Below are 20,417 nucleotides of genomic sequence, written 5' to 3'. Positions count from 1 at the left end.
GTAGGCTTTCAGTGAATCAACACCAGAAGAAAACTGAAATTTTAAGCATGTATTCAAATTATAATCACGGCCATCCACTACCAAGCATACAATGTGTACGCTTTTGATGTTATTTCTTGGAGATATTCCTATAGAACGCTCACAAAGTTCACATAACGAGGTCCCTCCCAGAATACAGCTGAGTATGTAAAAAATCGCACCAGGCTCTCACATCCTAGTAAGAGATTTTCCAAGCTTGGTCCACAGTGATTTGTCGAAGTTGCAGGACAAGAGGGAAAGGGACTACTCAAATTAAAACATACATAAAACATCGATCTAAAATGATATATGATCACATTTTGAAAAAAGTTAACAGAGGTTAGTTAACAGAAAGCATTTGGTTAATTAAGTTTTCCTTTGTAATGTTCGCAGAAATCAACACCAGGTAACAGTTACCTCTGTGGCCTTGTTGGATGGCTCCAATCCAGTCATGTTTGTTACTATTAACTGATGTAAGAGTTGAACTTGAGCCACACTTAGGAAGAAGTCCAGGTTTGTGGTTATGTTCACTTCCAAGGAATGGCCACATACTAAAATCTCCTAAAGAAGGGGAAGACAGATTCAAAAGAAAATTTTTAAATGATAGTCATCAGATACTTTATTCTTGTTATTAGATGCATACCACTAACTCTCTAACTCTCTAGGGACTCCAATACACATACTTATTAATGAGAAAAGCAAAACTAACAAGCACAGCCACTAGCATATGTTAATTGATCAATTTAACAAGTACTTAGAAGGGTGTGCTCTCTGTTGGGTTGCTTGCTATACATGTAAGTCAAGAAGCAAAGGGAATTTCTCCACCTTTTGATATTCGTCCAGCTCCACAGCAGACCCGAGCACAGCTGCCAACCTGCTCTGGAGTGACAGTGAAAACTCCAGTTGGAGACTCCGCAGTGTGAACACTGACTTCTCTCTTGACACTGCTAAGCCTTGGCAGCACTGGGCAGATGGCCGCTGCCTAACTGGTGCTGTTTTCATAACCGCGTCACTGGAACATTAGCATCAGAAGCCACTCAGAGGAGGCAAACAAAACAAAGCAACCCAGAAGCGCCAGAAGTTCATAAGCACAAGCCCTGCCTCTTGTCATGGGACGCACGTGGACAATGTCCAAATGTCTGCAAACGTCCAGCAGATCTCGTTGTGTCATACAAAGAATAGACTTAAGGACACCATGGCTGGACTAAATGCACAGCAGACAGTTTAGAGCTGCTTTTAATAAAGGATAAAGAACATGTCTGGCATAATAATCTCTTTTTTTAGTTAAATAAACTTTCTTCACAAATGTGCTGTATTTGTTTATTAGACTTGAATTCTTATTTCTCAAGACATATTGAAAAAAAGGACAAGGATTAGGAGTACTTTTAAAAAATTGTCTTGTCATTATAACATGTCTTAAAAGAATATAAATTTCTACAAAAATAACAGTTGTATTAGTGGATATGTCCTATAACTGGAGGATGACCACGCCTGTCCTTGTGCTAACAGTATGAAATGCAGTGGGTAGGGTGAGTAACTTATAACAGCAAGAATAATTTCCACTTGCATCCCTCCTGGAATGCCCTGCTTTGACTGGGTCAGTTCCTGGAAACCCTGGAGGGGAACTGGGCACTTGCATGAGACAACTAAGAAAAGTGCGAGGAGCTGATGGGAGGAACGGAAGTGAAGCGGCCACTAAGGCCTCCAACGCCAGCAGGCACAAAGCGGCCCAGCTCCTTCTTCCCTTCCAGTCCTTCCCTTGGGGATGAGGAATTATTACTAAGGCCTTCAAACCAAATTACCAGTTAATTAAGCTGGGATAGAATTGTATTTACATTTTGATATAGTTTTATTTTCATTTCTTAACTTTGTGATAGTAAGTTCTTAAGAATACAAGAAAGAAATATTTCTAGGAAAAAGTTCTTATTTCAAAGTGATCTGTGTTTTTCTTCCTTGTCCATTTTCTTTTGTTTCTTCTTGTTGTTGGCTATTTGTTCTTCTTTTATTTTGGAGGTGGTTTTGGGGGGTCAATCTCATGGTTTCACACATTGCAGCTAAGTACTCTAAGAGGGAGCTACAAACCAGACCCATTATTTAATTTTTGTGAACCAAATAAAAATAGGAAGTTCAACAGCTCTCTAATGTATTGGAACATGTGCATCTTGGTTCATATTTTCACAGCAGTGACAGTTTGGAAGAAAAGCACCTCCTGAAGTGTTGTACAAAACCAGCTTTGTTACTAAGAAACCAAACAGAAGACATACTCCTTACACACCTTTGGGGGCTATAATACGGGCCCATTTCTATCCAGTAGGAAGTCAGTCTCTTGGTGCAGCCAGCCCCAGGGTCTCCCTAGTTCTTCCCCTTTAAACCTTTCCTTCCAGACCTGCTCCATGTTTTGGAGACTCCACCCACAACCACTCTCTCCTGCTTGCCCACAGCTGCAATCCTAAACTGAGATTCGAATCATAGTAGCAGTCTACCCTCAGCAGAGAAGCTTCTTCTTGAAGAAGGTAATTAACATGGGGACCCACAACGAGACACTGTATAGAGAGTCAAAGACTTCGGAGATCTCAGCACCAAATGGGGCGTCTGTAGAGCTCTCCCTATCTCAAGGCCTGGGATCTATAAGGAAGAGAAGGCAGGAAGATTGTAAGAGTCAGAAGTGGTGGACCTTCCAATACAAGAGTGATATACTTCTGATACAGAGCCTCAGATAGCACCCGCAAGAACTGCACAGGCTCAAACCAGACAAAAATCCCAGGATGGAGAAGGGGAAGTAGACACAGTCTTTCCCTTAACCAAAAAGCTATTTTCAACTGCTACCTGTGGGGAAAGAGAAAAGCAAAAAAGTGTTCTCTAACGGAATGTCACCGGGCATAGAATTCACAGTCTACGGCAAGCCCAATGCCCAGGCCAGGAATAGCTGGACAAAACGTAATGGATTTCATGCTGTATGTGTGTGTATGTGCATGTGTATGTGTGTGTGCGTGTGTGTGTATGTGCATGAGTATGTGTGTGTGCGTGTGTGCGTGTGTGCATGTGTATGTGTGTGTGTGTGCATGTGTGCGTGTGTGCATGTGTGCGTGTGTGTGTGCATGTGTGCGTGTATGTGCATGTGTATGTGTGTGCGTGTGTGTGCATGTGTGCGTGTATGTGCATGTGTGTGTGTACATGCAAGCTTGATTTGTTTTTGTTTTTTTTTTGTCTTTCTGGTAGTTTTTTAGTTTGCTTCTTTTGTTTTTGTGTTTGAGACAGGATTTCTCTCTGTAGCCCTGGCTGTCCTGGAACTCACTTCTGTAGACCAGGCTGGCATCAAATTCAGATATTCACCTGCCTCTGCCTCCCGGGTGCTGGGATTAAAGGTATTGTGCAATCATATCCAGCCTCTTTTTGTTTTTGATAAAAAGAGAAAGGGGGTGAGAGAGAAAGACAGACAGTGACAGAGAGACCAACTGACTGACCGTGAATTGGGGAGGACCTAGGATGAGGTGGGGAGTGAAAAGAATAAGATCAAATACATTGTATGAAAAAAAATAAGTAAAAATTTAATTAAAAAGAAACTGAACTAAAATATTATAAACCTCAAATGAGATTATAAAAAATTAATTTTCAGAAAGTCAGAGAAGGAATCTAACGTTCTATTGCTTTAAATTAATATACAAAGCCCTTTTCACTTAACAATGGATTATAAGAGATGCATGGTTACCTGAAAATACTATGGCTCCTAACTCACTTAACAGACCTGAAATGTTCCCTTAGTAAACACAAGCCCAGGTGGGCCACAGTCTCCTCACCTATAAAATGCAGTTACTAGAGCAGCCTGAGAGGATTAGCATGGGCAGTGCTAGTTTCCATGGTGACTGTCATTACTGGTGAGCTAATCTGATGTAAGACAGGCTGAAGCAGACACAAGCACAGTACTCCATTACTTAAATTAAACTCAAGTTTATATTCAGCTCTAACCTCCGTGTGCAAATTTTCTGGGGAGATTATTTTAGTGAAAATAATGGCAGGCGCTCCAGTGATTCGGACAGAAAAATCTGTCAAGATGGGGGTCAAAATCGCTCTCCTTTCTTGATGTCGCCGTATGCTAAAAAGATAAGACAAACAAATGTTAGTCAAAGAGTTTAAAAAGAAAATTTTTGTCACTTGATATTTTCAAGGATAACTTTGAGTCTTCCTAAAAATAGCACCACCGTCTTGAGAGTGCCTATTTGGGTATCATCTAGTCAGCCCTTCAGCTCTGTACAATCTTCAAACACTGCCTCTGAGAGATGCGGACGCGCTCTAGCCACTTCATGTCACGGTCGTTCCAGGCCTTCAGTGAACTGCGCTTCTGTTTGCAGTCCCACCTGTTCTCACCAAGTCTCACAGCTCTTTTGTTACCATCAATGAGCTTACTATTTTTGTAATTTTTAGTTGCTTATTTTTAATATTGTATGTTCCATATGACAATGGCCATGTTTCCAGTCTCACTAGGTTCATCAGCATATTCTATTTCCCTCCTACTCCTCAACAAAGTCTCCCTATGCAGTGTTGGCTTGCTTGGAATTTCCTTTGTAAGACAAGCCTGGCCTTGAGCAGGCAGTGATCCTCTTGCCTCTGCCTCTCAAGTGCTGAGATTGTAGGGATGAGCCATGGTGCTCATCTCTTAACTCTTTTTGCTTTAAGCTTGAAGATCCATTTGAGTTTATGGAAAATAATACAGATATTAAAGCCTTCTTTGTATATTCAATAGCTTTTGTATTTGAAATCTGATGCTTCTTCTAAACAAGACTGTAAGAAGGAAGGATCTTTATCAGCCTGAAGAGACAAATGGAAACAACTTCTAGACTCGGCCTGCAGTAAGCTGTCTCCATCACAGCTTCTGGCTTATTTTAATTCTACTTTAAACCTCTGCACATTTGATAAGTTATTTCTGGTTGGCACCCACAATAGCTAGTAATTCAAAGGACATACGGCAAACACAGAAGATGACTGGGAAATACCAGAGGTTCCAAGTGACTCTCTGCTGTTTTAATTTTTGTTTTATAAAATATCATTGTTTATATTTGACTAGAAACCACACCTCCAAATTTCCTTTTAAGTTAATTTAATATTTTTCATAATATTATTCCCATATGATAAAATGATAAAGTTAAAAGCAGAAAATTGGCATAAATTATACCTCATGTGAAAATACAGATAAAATGCAAGTCTTTCTGTATCTAAGAAAAATGAGAATAGTCTAGAGAGTAGTAATGTCTTTTGTGAAATTTCCAGTGGGCAGAGCTTTATACAGCAACTGCCAAAAAAGCAAATTGGATCATCTGGTTGTGTGACACATAAGTATTGGATTTCAGGAAAGTCAATTTTAAAGAATTAAGAGATCTGGTGGGCAGAGAGCAGCAGGAAGAGCACTGCAATCTGTGACTGTGGAGGAAGGTTTAGTTCCTGAGAGACACCATAATTACAGCCTAATAGCTCAGATTCCACGAAATGACCGACGTGAGAAACAGCAAACATGATGTGCTCCGAGGGGAGCGCCAAGACAGGCGCATCAGAGAGACGGTAAATGGAAAAGATGGCAGCAAGCCAAGAGCGAGCATCGGCTGAAGCGGTGCGGTAAAGAAAAGGTCCTTGTTCCCATCGCTTGTTCTGTTCTCACTTGGGGGATGAATTAAATCAATGACACTGACTAGAAAAGCCCCATTACCACAGCAGGAAAAGGAGATCTCATCAAATCAACGCCATTTTCTGTTTCAAAGTAAGAGTGCTTCCTCTGTGCTGTCACTGACAAACACTTGAAGTGATGATAAGCTTTTAAAAAAAGTAATTAAAAATGTTATAAATCAATTATTTTCAAAGCTGAATCTCAGGAGGAAAAAGAAACACTGAAGGAGCAGCTGTTACAAGCACTGTTGTTATCTCGCCAGGCGATATATGTAGTGTTGAAAACTAAAAAGGAATTAAAACCCAAAGCACCATCAGAGGTTAGTGGCAGACTTGGGGTCAAGACAACAGACTGAGATTGTGAGCTGCTTTAGATCTGGGCCCCTAAGGCTAAGGAAGCATCACTCCATCTTAAAGGGAAAAACAGGAATGGCCTAGCTCAGCAAGAAAATACCTGATTTGTGATTCTCCACTCTGTATGCTGTGAATACCACTGGCTAATAAAGAAACTATCTTGGCCTGTGGTAGGGCAAAAGAGTTGAGTTAGGAGGGGAAAACTAAACTGAATGCTGGGAGAAAGAAGGCGGAGTCAAAGAAAAGCCATGGAGTCCCACTGGAGACATATGTCGGAAGTTTACCTGGTGAGCCACAGCCTCACGGCAAGACACAGATTAATGGAGATGGGTTAATTTAAGAAACGAATTAGCCAGAAATATGCTTAAGCTATTGGTCAAACAGTATTGCAAATAATATGGTTTCTGTGTGATTATTTCGGGGCTGAGCAGCCGGGAACAAACAAGCAACCTCCTAGAACACATACCGAAAGTGACAGAGAATTCCCTAGAAAATTTAAAATAATAGGATTTACTCTCTTTATGTGTGCCTAGTTTATATTAACTATGAAACCCAGGAAGCATCTTTCTGAGTTATTATAAGAACAATAAAAACAAACTAGCTATAGTTGCAAAATGGATTTCATGTTTGTAATAAAAAGCAGAAATAATATAAAAACATTTATGTTGAGTATGTTAAGGTTAGAAAGCGGAGGCCATTTCCCAGTCCTTCACTACCTGCTGGCCATATTCCACTCCAGGGCTGGGTTCTGAGAGTTCCTTTCACTCTCTGTTAGCGGTCCTCCTGGGCCACTCCCTTTCTCTGGTTTGAGTTGATCCCACTGGGCAGTACCAATATTGATGGACTGTAGGTCTATCTGGTACTGTCTATCTTCAATTTCTGATCCAGGATCTCGAAGAATTCCTAAGTTCAAGGCTCTCCTGAGAAGGCAATGACAAAAAGCAAACAGATATCCAACAGTTATTTGTTTACTAATATAGTATCAAAACCACATTTGTCCTAAATTGACAATCAAGATGAATGATATTAGTAAATACTATGTAGACCGACTTACCATCCACTGCTTTTACAGGTGTGCAGCTGCCCTTACTTACCCAGCATGGCGGCTGTCTTACCGTTTTCACAGCACTTTTTTTTTTTTTTGAGAAAGAGAGGTTCAGAACAAACAAGCTACACATAAAAACACAGAACAAATGAGAAAGAGTCGGATATGAGAGCAGAAATCAGTGGAATAAATGATCAACAAGGCCAAACAAAAGGTCAACTACTAGCAAGAGGGAAAAATAAAAGGATAAAAGAGAAAATAATATATTTGCAATAAAAAGAAAACTATGACACTGGACAGCAGGAGTGAGCAGACAATGGGTGGAAGCCAAGTAGGTCTGCAGAACCAGGATCTCCCAACTTATGCAGGAAAACAAAAACGAACAAACAGGGCAATGTCCCCAGTTAGTTCATTGGGGCACCTGAGGATAGGGAACCTGAAATGAACCTATCCTATAATCATACTGATGAATATCTTGCATATCGCCATAGAACCTTCATCTAGCGATGGATGGAGATAGAGCCAGAGACCCACACTGGAGCACCGGACTGAGCTCCCAAGGTTATAATGAGGAGCAGAAGGAGAGAGAACATGAACAAGGAAGTCAGGACCATGAGGGGTGCACCCAACCACTGAGACAGTGGGGCCGATCTATTGGGAGCTCACCAAGGCCAGCTGGACTGCTACTGAAAAAACATGGGATAAAACCGGACTCTCTGAATGTGGCGGACAATGAGAGCTGACGAGAGGCCAAGGAGAATGGCACAGGAACTTTCATCTGGCGATAGATCGAGAGAGAGACAGAGACCCAATTTGGAGCAAAGGTCTGAGCTCTTAAGGTCCAAATGAGGAGCAGAAGGAGGGAGAACATGAGCAAGGAAATCAGGACCACGAGGCGTGCACCCACCCACTGTGACATTGGAACTGATCTATTGGGAGCTCTCCAAGGCCAGCTGGACTGGGACTGAATAAGCATGGGTTGAAACTGGACTCTCTGAACATGGCGGACAATGAAGGCTGATGAGAAGCCAAGGACAATGGCACTAGGTTTCGATCCTAATACATGAACTGGCTTTGTGGGAGCTTAGCCTGTTTGGATGCTCACCTTCCTGGGCCTGGATGGAAGTGGGAGGACCTTGGTCTTCCTGTAGGGCTGGGAATTTGGACTGCTCTTCAGTATCGAGAGGGAGGGGGAATGGACTGGGGGGAGGAGAAGAGGAGTGGGGATGGGGGAGGGGAGTGGGGGGAGGGGGCAATATGTGGGAGGAGGGGGAGGGAAATGGGAAACGGGGAGCAGTTGGAAATTTTAATTAAAAAAAAAAAAAAAAGAACAAACAAACCCCAAATTCTCTCGTGGTCACCACTCAATACTCTCCTGGAAGGCATTATTCTTCACACAGAGCATCCTCTCATTTCTTCACTAAATATGACATCAGTTTACCTTGTACTAGTTCTCTCTGTGTGTGAAAATGACCCATGTCAATACCTGGGCAACACAAGCACTACTGAAAAGTGTAGTAAGTGGGAGAGCCAAGTCCAACATCTCTCTAGTCGTGGGACCATCAAAACCACATCGTCTTATCAAAACAGCATTTCCTCAAATGAGTGAAGTTACATTTGCCCCTGAATAGATAGTTACTGGGCACTGTGTTTCATGTTCTGTGGTAGTCCCTAGCTGCTGGCATGATTCCTGCCATGACTCAACCCCTCACATCTAGTGGGGATCTTAGAAGTAATTAAGCAAACAGAAGATTGAGCACAGAACACAGTTAGAAACACACAAGGACCACCTAACAGACTGGTAGCCCAGGAAAGAGAGACAGAAAATACTTAGGTCTAAAGTTCCAAAGGTCCTGTCTCATACAAGTGAAGACTTATCTCACTGGGGAAACAAGACCCAAAGGTGTGGCAACAGCAGATCTAGCAAACATAAGGTTCTGAAAAGCTACTGTGGTGAACGGGCAGGGAAGAAGGAAGGTGACAGGCAAGAGGAGCATCAAATGAGTTCCACCCATGTATTAGGTAAAGTTTAAAGGATCCAAAGAAGCTGTGAGAATGAAGATGCATGCACTAAAAGGAGGGCTTACTTTACAAAGCGGTCATTTTACTTTTGTCTAACAGAATACAGAAATGATGGAAGAGGGAGGGAGTTTTTCCCCAGGACCACCGGCCAGCTCCAAAATAACCACATAGAGACTTAATAGTAATTATAAATGCTGAGCTGATCGCTTAGGCTGGTTACTAACTAGTTATTACAGCTTAAATTAACCCATGTTTCTTATCTATTCTCTATCATATTCACAGTGTACAAAAAGATTGTTACACAGCACATAGCTATCCAGAGAAAGCCTCGGTTTCTGGTTATTTAAGATTACTGAGAACACATGTCCATCTATGCAGAGGTTGTTACATCATAAAATCTTTAGTAGGTATGAAGAGAAAAAAAATTATCCTATTTTAACTCTCCTCAGACTCAGCATAAACTGTTAAATAGAAATGAGATAACTAGAAATTAACACAAAGAGACACAGCCAGATAAAATGTGCACTAGAATTTGGAAAATCAAAACCAAACAATAAACAAACTAACACAAGAGAAAACACTGGTCCTTAATGTGTTCAAACTACATTTTTATTAGCCTAAAACCATTATAATAGCATGCTGGATAGCAAATAAATCTCTTACTCTGAAGGCTAAGAAAACGTTTATTATGAAAAATTTAGATTAATTGAAATTATGTGTATCTTTGCAAAACAGTTTATTCAATAATTTCTTAGAACCTAAGATATCAAAATCAGGGCACATAAATATATTTCCAATTTACTTTCTCAAGAAAATTCATGTTTATATTAGAAACTACAGAAGTATAACACTTAATATGAAGAATATATTTTAAGGAAGCAGTTAATATAAAAACTGAGTTTGGTTTGATTTTTCTGTAATAAATTTAATATAGATGTTTTTTCAGATTTATAGAATACAAGTCCAACTTTTCCCTATTGAATTTTCTTAATAACTTATTTTCAATTCTTTACAAAGGAAATATACTACTAGCAAGGACTACAATACTTAAAAGTCACAACACCCTTCTTAAGAATGATGCAAATATCTTACAACAGAAAGCCTCATAGTATTGTTTCCTTTCTCAATTAAATATTGTCTAGGCACATTCACTATCAAAAATAGAAATCAAATCTTCTTGTCTCAAAAGCATATGGCTTAAAAACATTCTATGAACTTTGCTCTGTTCTTATTGCTGCTTTTGAAAGCAAGCAATCAAATCAGGAAAGAGGGAGAAGCACAATTCACATAACTTCCTTCCCCCAACACAGAAGGCTCCTGTATTGGCTCCCACGTAGGAGTTATAATTGTAATTGCTTTGGCTCTTCCGAAACCCTCCACCCAGACCATTTGAACCATTCAACAGGTGGTGGAGGAGGATAAACTCAAGTCTGCAATAGTTGGTCAATAATGTAATCATAAGGAACCAAAGATGACTTTAAGTGTATAACAGGAAACATAGCTTTAATGTTTTCCTTTTTAAATTGATTTAGTCTGGGGCAGGCCTTTTGCATGTTTACACAAGGAGCAGCTCATGTTGAACCATTTACTGCTCATTGCTGAATAGGCATATCTTGGGAATTCAATGTAAAGTAGCAAAATTCATTCACTTATAGTTCAATTGAGATCTACAAAATGCTAACAAGCCAGAAAATAGGAACGTAAAACCAAGTACAACTTTTGCATATTGAATAAATTAAATGTCTACATATTTATCACCAACTCTGCACAAATGACAGCAATCTGAAAAGGAAATACAGCAGGAGATAAAATGGCTGACGCTCAGATGAAAATCAACGTGGTTCTCGGATGAGCGACTCAGGGCAGGACGCTCTTGGGCTGCAGGAGAACCACTGAGAAGCAGGGAGGAAACGCTGGATGCCCCATGGACAGTCTGATTCAGCAGGGCACAGCCGGGCTTCAGGAACAACTGCTCCTCCTTCCTCCTCCCCCTCCCTGCAGTATGCATTTAAAACCACTACAGAGTTCTTAATTAAGGAGTCTTTACAAAATTTGTTATAAGTCAACTTCTAACTAGTTTCTATATTGAGAAAAAAAATCAAATGGGACATTTATAAAGTTAAATTACAACTGAGCTGACCGGACGGTGAGAAGTCCAGGGGGTCTAAACTGCAACCAAAGACAATTCCTTTCCTATCTTAACATATTCACTTCACTGACATGCTTCTCTGTATCATCTAAATTTTGTTTTCTTTAATTAGATAGTTTCATTCCATTAGAATTCTACTATCAAACTCTAACGTGTCTGGAAGAAAAAACACATAATTACATAAAAATGATGGTGAAGATAAAACAACAGCACCTTGCTGTTGTCTTCAAGCGCTCCTATGAGATCACCATCCACAGGGTTCACACAGACCACAATGCTGACACTTTAGGTAAGACATTTCCGAAACAACTTAGTCCAAAGCTACACCTTGACTATAAATTCAGTCAATTGTCACCTATGTTCTATACAAAACACTATTAGAAACAAAGCTTTAAGATATAATATGCTATTGAAACAAACTGTTATATAGTTGGTGAAAAACTGTAAGACATCAAGCTGAAGAAGATGAAAACAGTACCACCAGAGCTACATTTAGAACTGATTTAAACTAAAACACCTTGGAAGGAAAAAGACATTTGGCACGCAAAAATCCAACTACTTTAAAAGTAAAATTGTGTTAATTTATAATATATGGGCATTTTTGAGCCCACAAATACCACAAAGTTGTTTCTGAAGAACCGAAATCACAGGTTAAGATTCTCTATACACACATTGGTCATAAGCTAGTCTTTTTATTAAGGAAAAAAATTAATGCTGTAATAAGAGAGATACAGAGAAGAGAAAAAGTATTCTTTTTCTTATCATCATCTCCTCTCCAGCCCTAGCAGGATTACTTCAGTCTTAGCTCAGAGAAATACATTTGAATTATCGGGTTCTAACAGGCGGAGTACAACTGGTCGAGCTGAGGCTGTCGAAGGCTTGCTGTCTGTGTGGATGGGTACGCCCAGAGCATTTCAAAACTCAGGTTCACATTAATGATAGAAGACCCGTATGGAAAGCGCATACTAGGTGTTTTGGGTTGTGGTAGTAGGCTGTGCAGACTTAAGCTGCAGCTTGAATGCATTTTTATAGTATCGTGATAACACAACTACCAACTTCAGATGGTATAAGGTTTACACGATTTAATTCACAAGAAACAAGCATACCATATCTATCATTACTTGCTGAATACTAATTTGGAATATAATTATCATCATTTAATAGTTGTATATTTTTAAATAATTGCTTAACCTGACAATATTTATGTTTATGTATATGACAAATACAATTCAAATAAATAATCATAAAATCACCTTAATCTGGTCTACCCAAAAATTTCAAACAGTTATAAATTACCAGTTGTACCCTTCCCAGCCTGTGGCCATTTTCCACCACAGAGACACATTAGAGATCACAGTACAGATACAGTTCAGACCCTATTACTGAATAACTACGTATCTGCATCCCATGTTATGTGAATAAATGACATACACATTATTCTTTTTTTAAAAATATTTATTTAAATATTGTATACAATATTCTGTCTGTGTGTATGCCTGCAGGCCAGAAGAGGGCACCAGACCCCATTACAGATGGTTGTGAGACACCATGTGGTTGCTGGGAATTGTGGTTGCTTTGGAAGAGCAGGCAGTGCTCTTAACCTCTGAGCCATCTCTCCAGCCCGGCATACACATCATTCTTGATGGCTACTTAGAATTTCCCTTGTGGCTAGTCCTGAGGTTGCCAAGAGCAGGAGAGCTGCCCTTGCTGGCCATTAGTTGCAACACTCAAAACAGCAGGCCCTGGACTTCACCTGGGCAGCCCAATAGAGCCAACCCATTTGGCAGAGATGTGGGTGAGGAAGCCCAGAGGTTGTAAACATGGATGAACTGAGCTGTATCCATTACTTATCTGTCATGTGGCGGCATGGGTGGGGGAGAGTCGCCCCCTCCCACAACCTCCTGCCCATTAATGCCTGAGGTAGGTGGGAGAGCTAGCAATGAGGTCATAAGGGCAGGAGAGCTGTCTCTGCCTCTCATCAGCTGCAGCACTCAGGAGAGTAGCCCCCTATTCCACACCTGGGAAACAGAGTAGAGCTGGCCCTGAAGGTGTAGGTGTAGAAAAACTGACCCTGGAGACAGAAAAGCAGAGGAACTGGCTCTGCCCCTTGGTCATCACTTCAAGGGGTAAACTAGCCAAGGCAGGAGAGCTCACCCTGGTGGTAAGGAAAGGGGAGGGCTGGCAGGCTGACCAACCCTGAACCCTGAACCCAGGCCCAGAACCAGGGTTGACTTGGCCCACCCCAACATGCACAGCATCTATGATCTGCTGGAGCAGGTGAAGGGACCCATCCTGCAGACCCAAAGCTGCCAGATCTCCACAACACACGGCAACAGAACAATAGATAACCAAGAGAAGCACCAGAGAAGGTCCAGGATCTACAGTGTAGCAGAAACCAGAAACCTTGAACCAGACCAATGACTCTTTGTAATGAACACTTGCAAGAAGACATATATGGATAAAAGGGTTTGCAGCAAGACTCACTCTACAGTCCATGATGAGACTGGTTTTTCCATCTCTCTTTTTTCCTTCTCTTAAATGTTATTTGGTGGGGGGGCTGCAAAGGCAGAGGGTGAATACACTGGGACGGGATATGAATGGATACAAAGGGGGAAATGAACGGGATGGAGATGCAGGGTGTGAAAGACTCAAAGAATAAAAACAACAAAGTAAGAGACAGGAATTTCCCTTTGTGGACATTATAATCAAATCACTGTCTACAACTAAGCAATAGTATTGCTTAAATCGGGTCAATTATATATAATCAATAATCTATCCTAAATCCAGTGCAGCTCACCACTAAATGTTCTTAGTCTGTGGCCTGAAAATAAAGAAGCATATAATTGTCGCACTGTGTCATTAAAAGCCTTACTGTAGTGTAGCTACAAATGTACCCATATGTTCCTATGTCCACTCTTGCCACTGGTAGTGTGGTCTTGAGAGGCTGCAGGACGTCTGCCCCACACTCCTGTTACCATACCTGGTGCTTTGCCTCCAGGTCTGCCAAGATTTGGGCAAGCAGTTCCACAATTCTACCATCAGAGCCGTGAGTTGCTCCTACTGCCTTGGCTTACCAGCAATGATGGGCGTACAGACCTCAAACCGGAAGTCCAAACAAATCTCCCTTGCCCGAAGTTACTTTTTGTCAGCAATAAAAACAGTAATTCATATACATTGGGAAGCGAGATTTGCTTTTCAACATTTATATACTCAAACTGTGGGGAAAATGCTGATTTAAAAATCCTATCCGCAAGGTAAACTGAGGAGACCTAAAATCTGTGAGTGTCTCTAGTAGGGTAATAAGTTGCAGTCCCAACACAGAACCATCTCTTTTGGCCATCAAGAAAATTACTCAATTATAAAAAAATAAATATTTTAATGAAAATGAGAGGTAGCTATTTAAAATAAAGATCCTTAATTACAATAATGCTGCTAGGTATAGTTATAGGCCCTATACATTAAAGACGTCTGAACTTTAATAACCTGGACCACACCACTGTCACAATTGGTAGCAGAGCACTGATCATCATATAAAAGCCACCAAACACATGCAAGGAATTACAGCCACCACACATCAAACACTCTGGCCTGGCGCTTCCTTCCTCTCATGCTCCTGGCAGGAAATGTCTACACAGCTTTCGAGGTGACCAGACACATTTAAAAGAAGCCCCTGTTACAACAGCTCCTAGATGCTGCGGCTTCCACCAGAAGGCAGAGCAGCTTCTGCCAGGACCACTGTGCTACTCTTGAGTCGGCAGCGCGGGAGCCACACCGAGGAGGTACTGTAGCTGCACAGCACCATTTTCTCCTCAGTGACCTAGAGAACAGAATGACTCATATTGTGTATTATAGAACAGGGCAAATGTGCAAAATGGAAACGATGTAGCCATTTTATTTTAGTTTGATATGAAGCTAAATGTCGAACATTTTAAACTGTATCATCCTATGAAACAACTTGTCACCTGAACCTGAATATTTTTAGAACAAAAATAAACTTCATAAGATTTCTTTCTCAAATAACTGTACTTGAACATGGACAGTGTACAAATGTTTCTGTTTTATCATTAAGTATTTTGTTTGTTTTTTAAAAAATCCTACATTTCTGAGGATGTATTTTCAAATAAAATAATTGAAATTAGACAAAATATAGATCTAGATAAAAGCAAAAATTTCCAGAATGCCTGATATGACACATATATATTTATGTTCAATTATATATATTAAATTTTTCTTATTTCACAATTTAACTAGTTTTTACAGCATAACTTGACACTTTACAAGAATGAATGAAATTTTAAGGGATTATCTTTTTGAACATTACCACCATGCCTCTTCTGCCATTAAAATGGAATAAATGATGTTATAATTCTGTAATACTATGCATTTGATTATGTCTCCTGGATCTGGGGAAATTCTAAGTTCAGTGGTACTATACCTCAGTTTTATCAGGTGTTCATTAAAACCACCTGAAAAGACTGAGGTTATGTCTCACTGAACATAAGCTTCATGGATTCTATTCAGAACACAAAGTGACTGAAACTGTACTCAATGCAAAACCATCTACCCCAGTGCATTTGATGAGCTGATAGAGGACATGGATTTTCTTTGACTGCGTGTCAGTGTATTGAACCCATCCCTGGAGGACAGGTGAGCAGGTGAAAGGAAACACACTCCCAGAATTCAAGGCCCTATTTCTTGAGGATTCCTGTGCTCTGTTCCTTACATACCAAACACACATGTATATGACAGCTGTCACTAAGGAACTGAGGCGATAAACACCATGGGTTGAACCTGCTCCCAATGCTAACGTCCTAACCACAGTCACGAAGGCTCCCCGATGGACGAGGAGATCTGCATCAAAAGAACCAGAGGATAAGTACTGACGTCTTGATATTAAAATATGAGCTTATGTTAAGATAATGCTCTAATTATTGATTTATATTTTTTGTTTGCGTTGCTTTGGTTCAGAATGTATGACAAGAAAATTTATAGGTGAGAAATACAGGTTGAAAAAAGTCTTTACAAATTAAAAACTGAAACTAATATTGAGTTTTAATTCAACACTGAAATCAACATTCAGTGGATTTTGTTTTTGTTTTTTTGTTCCCCCACTTCCAACATTTCGTTTTCTTAAAACTTATCAATGATTATAAAGGCCAGGCCAGGAGAGTTAACCTTTGGCATACAGGGAATTGTAGGTTGCAGGGGGCTGGGTAGTATTAATGTGCCTGTGTACATATGTACAAATGATTAATATTTTCTCCTACGGAATATAGAACATCAAAAAATAAATCAAGTACAAATAAGAAAAAACTAAATGGCCACTTCACCACCTTGACCACAGACCAGTGCTCCTCACTCCTTTTCTCATATCCAGTTCTGATCCAAGTTCAGAAATTACAGGGAAAAGTACATCGGACTAAGGAATGGTCTCAGGCAGAGAACAATCGTTTCTAGTGCATAGAAACCTGCACTGTCCACCCCAGAACAGCAACATCAGCAGACACAGTAACAGAGGAAGAGTGTGGGGGCAGGAGTCATGCACACTGGTACTTTGGAAGTCACTTCACTGTTGAGTACAAGACATATTACTATGTATATGGAGTAAATATGAATATGATCCTTGCTTCCTGGTTTTCTTTCTAATGAGCTTCTCAGTGGTAGAGATACGAGGCTCTTGGCTAAAAATGGCTACTACTCAACACAGGCTACAATTGTCACTAAATGGCCCACACCGCATGTCACATTTACAAGTCTGCTAAAAAGACATGTAAAAAAAAAAGTACGTGTATGCCATGTATCCATCCACATCCATAATCAGCCACAGGAAACAAACCTACAGGAAGTTATTCAATTAGAACACTCAATCGCTGCTATCACCAGAGAAAAGATATTTTATATCAGGCACTTAAGAGAACAAAAAGGATTTCAGTGTTTTCTAAAAATCTGCCTGGCATGTCAGTAGCCAGGGTAAACAAGCATTACATTCCAATGTTTCACAGGTTTACAGCTATAATTTCTTTTGCATATATTTAAACTGTCTGTGCTGTGTGCTGTGTCCTGGGTGAGTGGAGAAGCAGCAGCCCGAGGGCGACTGCTGTCAGCGGGTTGTCTCCTGTACTGTGCGTGGTCCCAGGACTCAAACTCAAGAACTGGGGGCAAGCTCCTTTACTTGCTGAGCCGTCTTGCTGACTCTTTGGGTATATTTTAAAGGCACACTATGCCTTTTATTTTTTTATATTTAAGCCCACAAAAGCTTATATATTAAGTTGGTATGAAAACAGTGCCTTAATGAAAGAACCCAATCAGCAGCTGATACATCCCACATCCGGTACACTTCAAAACCCATGGACATTTGAAAGTACCATAAGATGGATTTATTCTTTTCCAAATTAAGGAACTCACGATAGGATCTGAACATATTCTCCTATTCTGGTTTTGTTCCAGTATGAATTATGAGAACAAAGTTAGAGAACTCAATATAGGGTAAAACTCACTTAAAAGTTTCTACAGTGTGTGACAGCGGAGCTTAGAGTCATTGTGAGACCATTGCTGAGGAAGCTTCTGGCAGCAGACACATATTCATGGAAACTTATGTCCTGCTACAGGAAGCCACAAAAGATGTGGTTACTTTAGTTATCTCAAGCCCTCAACCAGATCAGCTAGGGATCATGACGGGCTACAACTCCGCCAATAGTATTTTAAAACAAAACTCTTGGCAAACTTCTCTATGTACTCACTCTTCTGAGTCAGCTGGATTGTAAGGGGAGTTATTTGAAGCCCATACCAAATATTATAAGATTAGGACATAACATCATAGATAATGAAACATACTTTGACAAAAACCAACACAATGACAATTTGGAGAACATTTATATATTCAGAATTAGAAGGAAATCAGAGACTGAGAGAAGGGAGGACAGAATATTTGGGGGCAATTTGTAGAATTTAATGCCAACACCACATCTGGAGACTACAGCTCCCTATTAAGATAGAAGTTTTAGCAGACTACAAAAGAAAATAATGGAAATGGAGCTACATTCACCAATAGAAAAGAAAGCTTATGATGACAATTCCTGAAAAAATACTTAATTTTATCTGTGTGAGTGTTGGCCTGCACACATGTGTGTGCCTTGCACTCCAGGAATCACAGAGGGTGCGGGGTCCCCTGGAACTACAGTTACTGACAGATATAAAACACCTGTGGGCGCTAGGAATCAATCCGTCCTCTGCAGGAGCAGCTGGTTCTCTCGGCAGCGGAGCCCTCTCGACACCCCGCATACTGTCATGTTTACACATGTCCCCTGCAGTGAGAACCATGACTGGTTGTCGCTGATGTCAAGCCCATGTGAGGAATGAGCGTAAGCTCAGCTGTAAATTTCTTCTATCTAAGTGCTGGATATGCAGCTGGAATGAAGGGGAGTTGGAAAGTTGAGCCCTTCTCAGCCACTAGTTTCTCAGTCACATAATGCTCTTCACCAGAATAGGAACAGCAGCCCTTTAGAAAGTTAGGGCCGCCATAATACAGACTACTGAGACTATATACAAGAGAAGAATTGAAATTAAATGTTAAATTATTTTTGAAAAGTACTGGGTAAAACAGTTATGTACCTGCAAATGGACATTTTCTTACCTGCTGAAACTCTGAACAAGACAGTATATTCCACACTTTGAATAATAATGTTTTTAAAAACTCAATAAAAAGAGGGCTGGAGAGATGGCTCAGAGGTTAAGAACACTGACTTCTCTTTCAGAAGACCCAGGTTCAATTCCCAGCATCCACATGGTGGCTCGCAACTGTCTGTAACTACAGTTCTAGGGGCACTGACTCCCTTACACAGGCAAAATACACCAATGCACATAAAATAAATAAATAGTAAAAAATTCAATAACACATGAATGCCACTATAATTTAAGCTTTTAATCTGTATTTTATAAACATTTGTCAATCTCAAAATAATAAAGTTTCCATTTAGAAAACATGAAGATTTTGTGGTAAACTTTAATGCAATCAAAATACTGGTCATCAAGTGAAGTTTTGTAACAAAGGTTACGTTTTCTCAGTATTTGCATAAGAAGACAAGTCTGACCATATATTCTGTACCTTACACTGCTGTTTCAGGCTCAGGGACAAAGTGAGATCAACTAGTGTTCACAAGTTGCTCAGGAAGATGCAAGGCACACACAGAGTCTGTACTCAAACCTGGGGGCGGGGGAACAACGCCGAGAGTTTTCAGTGGAAACCAAAATAGTGATTCTCCGTCCCTCCCTCCCTCCCTCCCTCCCTCCCTCCCTCCCTCCCTCCCTCCCTCCCTCCCTCCCTCCCTCCTTTTTTCCTTCTAAAGAAAAGACCTCACATAGCCCAGGCTGGCCTTCAACTCCTAAGCTTGCGGTTTCCACCTTCTGATGCTGGGAATTAAGGATCTGCGTCACCATGCTTGCCAGCTACTCTACTCTTCAGAGTACGTCAAGCTAAAATATAGTGGACAAAACCGCCAGAGACCACGGTGTATAGGTCAGAAGTCTCGCTTACAAAAGACGTCTATTAGTATGCAAAAATTCATAGGTAATTTTCATGCAACATGAAGACTTCTTAAGAGAATAAGTTCTTTGTGAAGAAAAACTGAAATATAAGATCAGATTCCAATCTGATCTAAAATGGCTAGCAAATGAAGACCCTACCAAAGAGTTGGCAGGAAAAGCAGACAATTCACACAAACTGTGAAGAAGGACATAAGCAGGGGGTGGTGTTTGTGGTAGGAACCTAAGTCAAAACAAGGAAGTGCATGAATGACCTGGCTGTCCTGAGAACAGGAGGAAAGTTGAGAAACTACTAAAAATGACACAAGAAAAAGATTTTAATCTTTCAACAATTCTTTTAATATATGTTACTTCATAACTGGTTTTAAAAGCATATTGTTACACTCAGTTTACTTATTTTTTTAAAGAATAGATACCAAAAGCTTTTCTGAATTTTTAGACAATATGCCAGCATAACAACCTAGATGTTAAAGAGATCTCAAATGGTTTCCACATTCTTTATCAGTTCTGTAAGATTCTTAGATATCTAAGTGGAGCTCAGTATTTCTCCACTGTATGGGAAAAGTGTGTAGAAAAATAACTAGAAATCTTCATAACATACTTATTAGTTTTCATAACATCTTGGTGTATGAA

The 20,417-nt window shown here is 40.2% G+C and overlaps 1 protein-coding gene across 6 annotated transcripts in view; it reads right to left on the bottom strand.

Annotated features, from left to right (window-relative positions):
* The window catches only part of Vps13b (vacuolar protein sorting 13 homolog B), a 438,985-nt gene that overhangs the window by 194,877 nt on the left and 223,691 nt on the right, over nt 1-20,417 (bottom strand). For all 6 annotated transcript variants that reach the window (XM_057791252.1, XM_057791249.1, XM_057791251.1 and 3 more), the window contains 3 exons: nt 6,744-6,947; nt 3,985-4,111; nt 436-579 (listed from right to left, as the gene is read on the bottom strand). In XM_057791252.1, the coding sequence (XP_057647235.1) occupies nt 436-579; nt 3,985-4,111; nt 6,744-6,947 (475 nt within the window). The remainder of the gene's footprint in view (nt 1-435; nt 580-3,984; nt 4,112-6,743; nt 6,948-20,417) is intronic.

Source organism: Chionomys nivalis, chromosome 17, assembly GCF_950005125.1.
Source record: "Chionomys nivalis chromosome 17, mChiNiv1.1, whole genome shotgun sequence".
NCBI classification, from domain to species: domain Eukaryota; kingdom Metazoa; phylum Chordata; class Mammalia; order Rodentia; family Cricetidae; genus Chionomys; species Chionomys nivalis.
The sequence above is the reverse complement of the archived record's forward strand: the minus strand, read 5'-3'. Positions and strand labels throughout refer to the sequence as shown.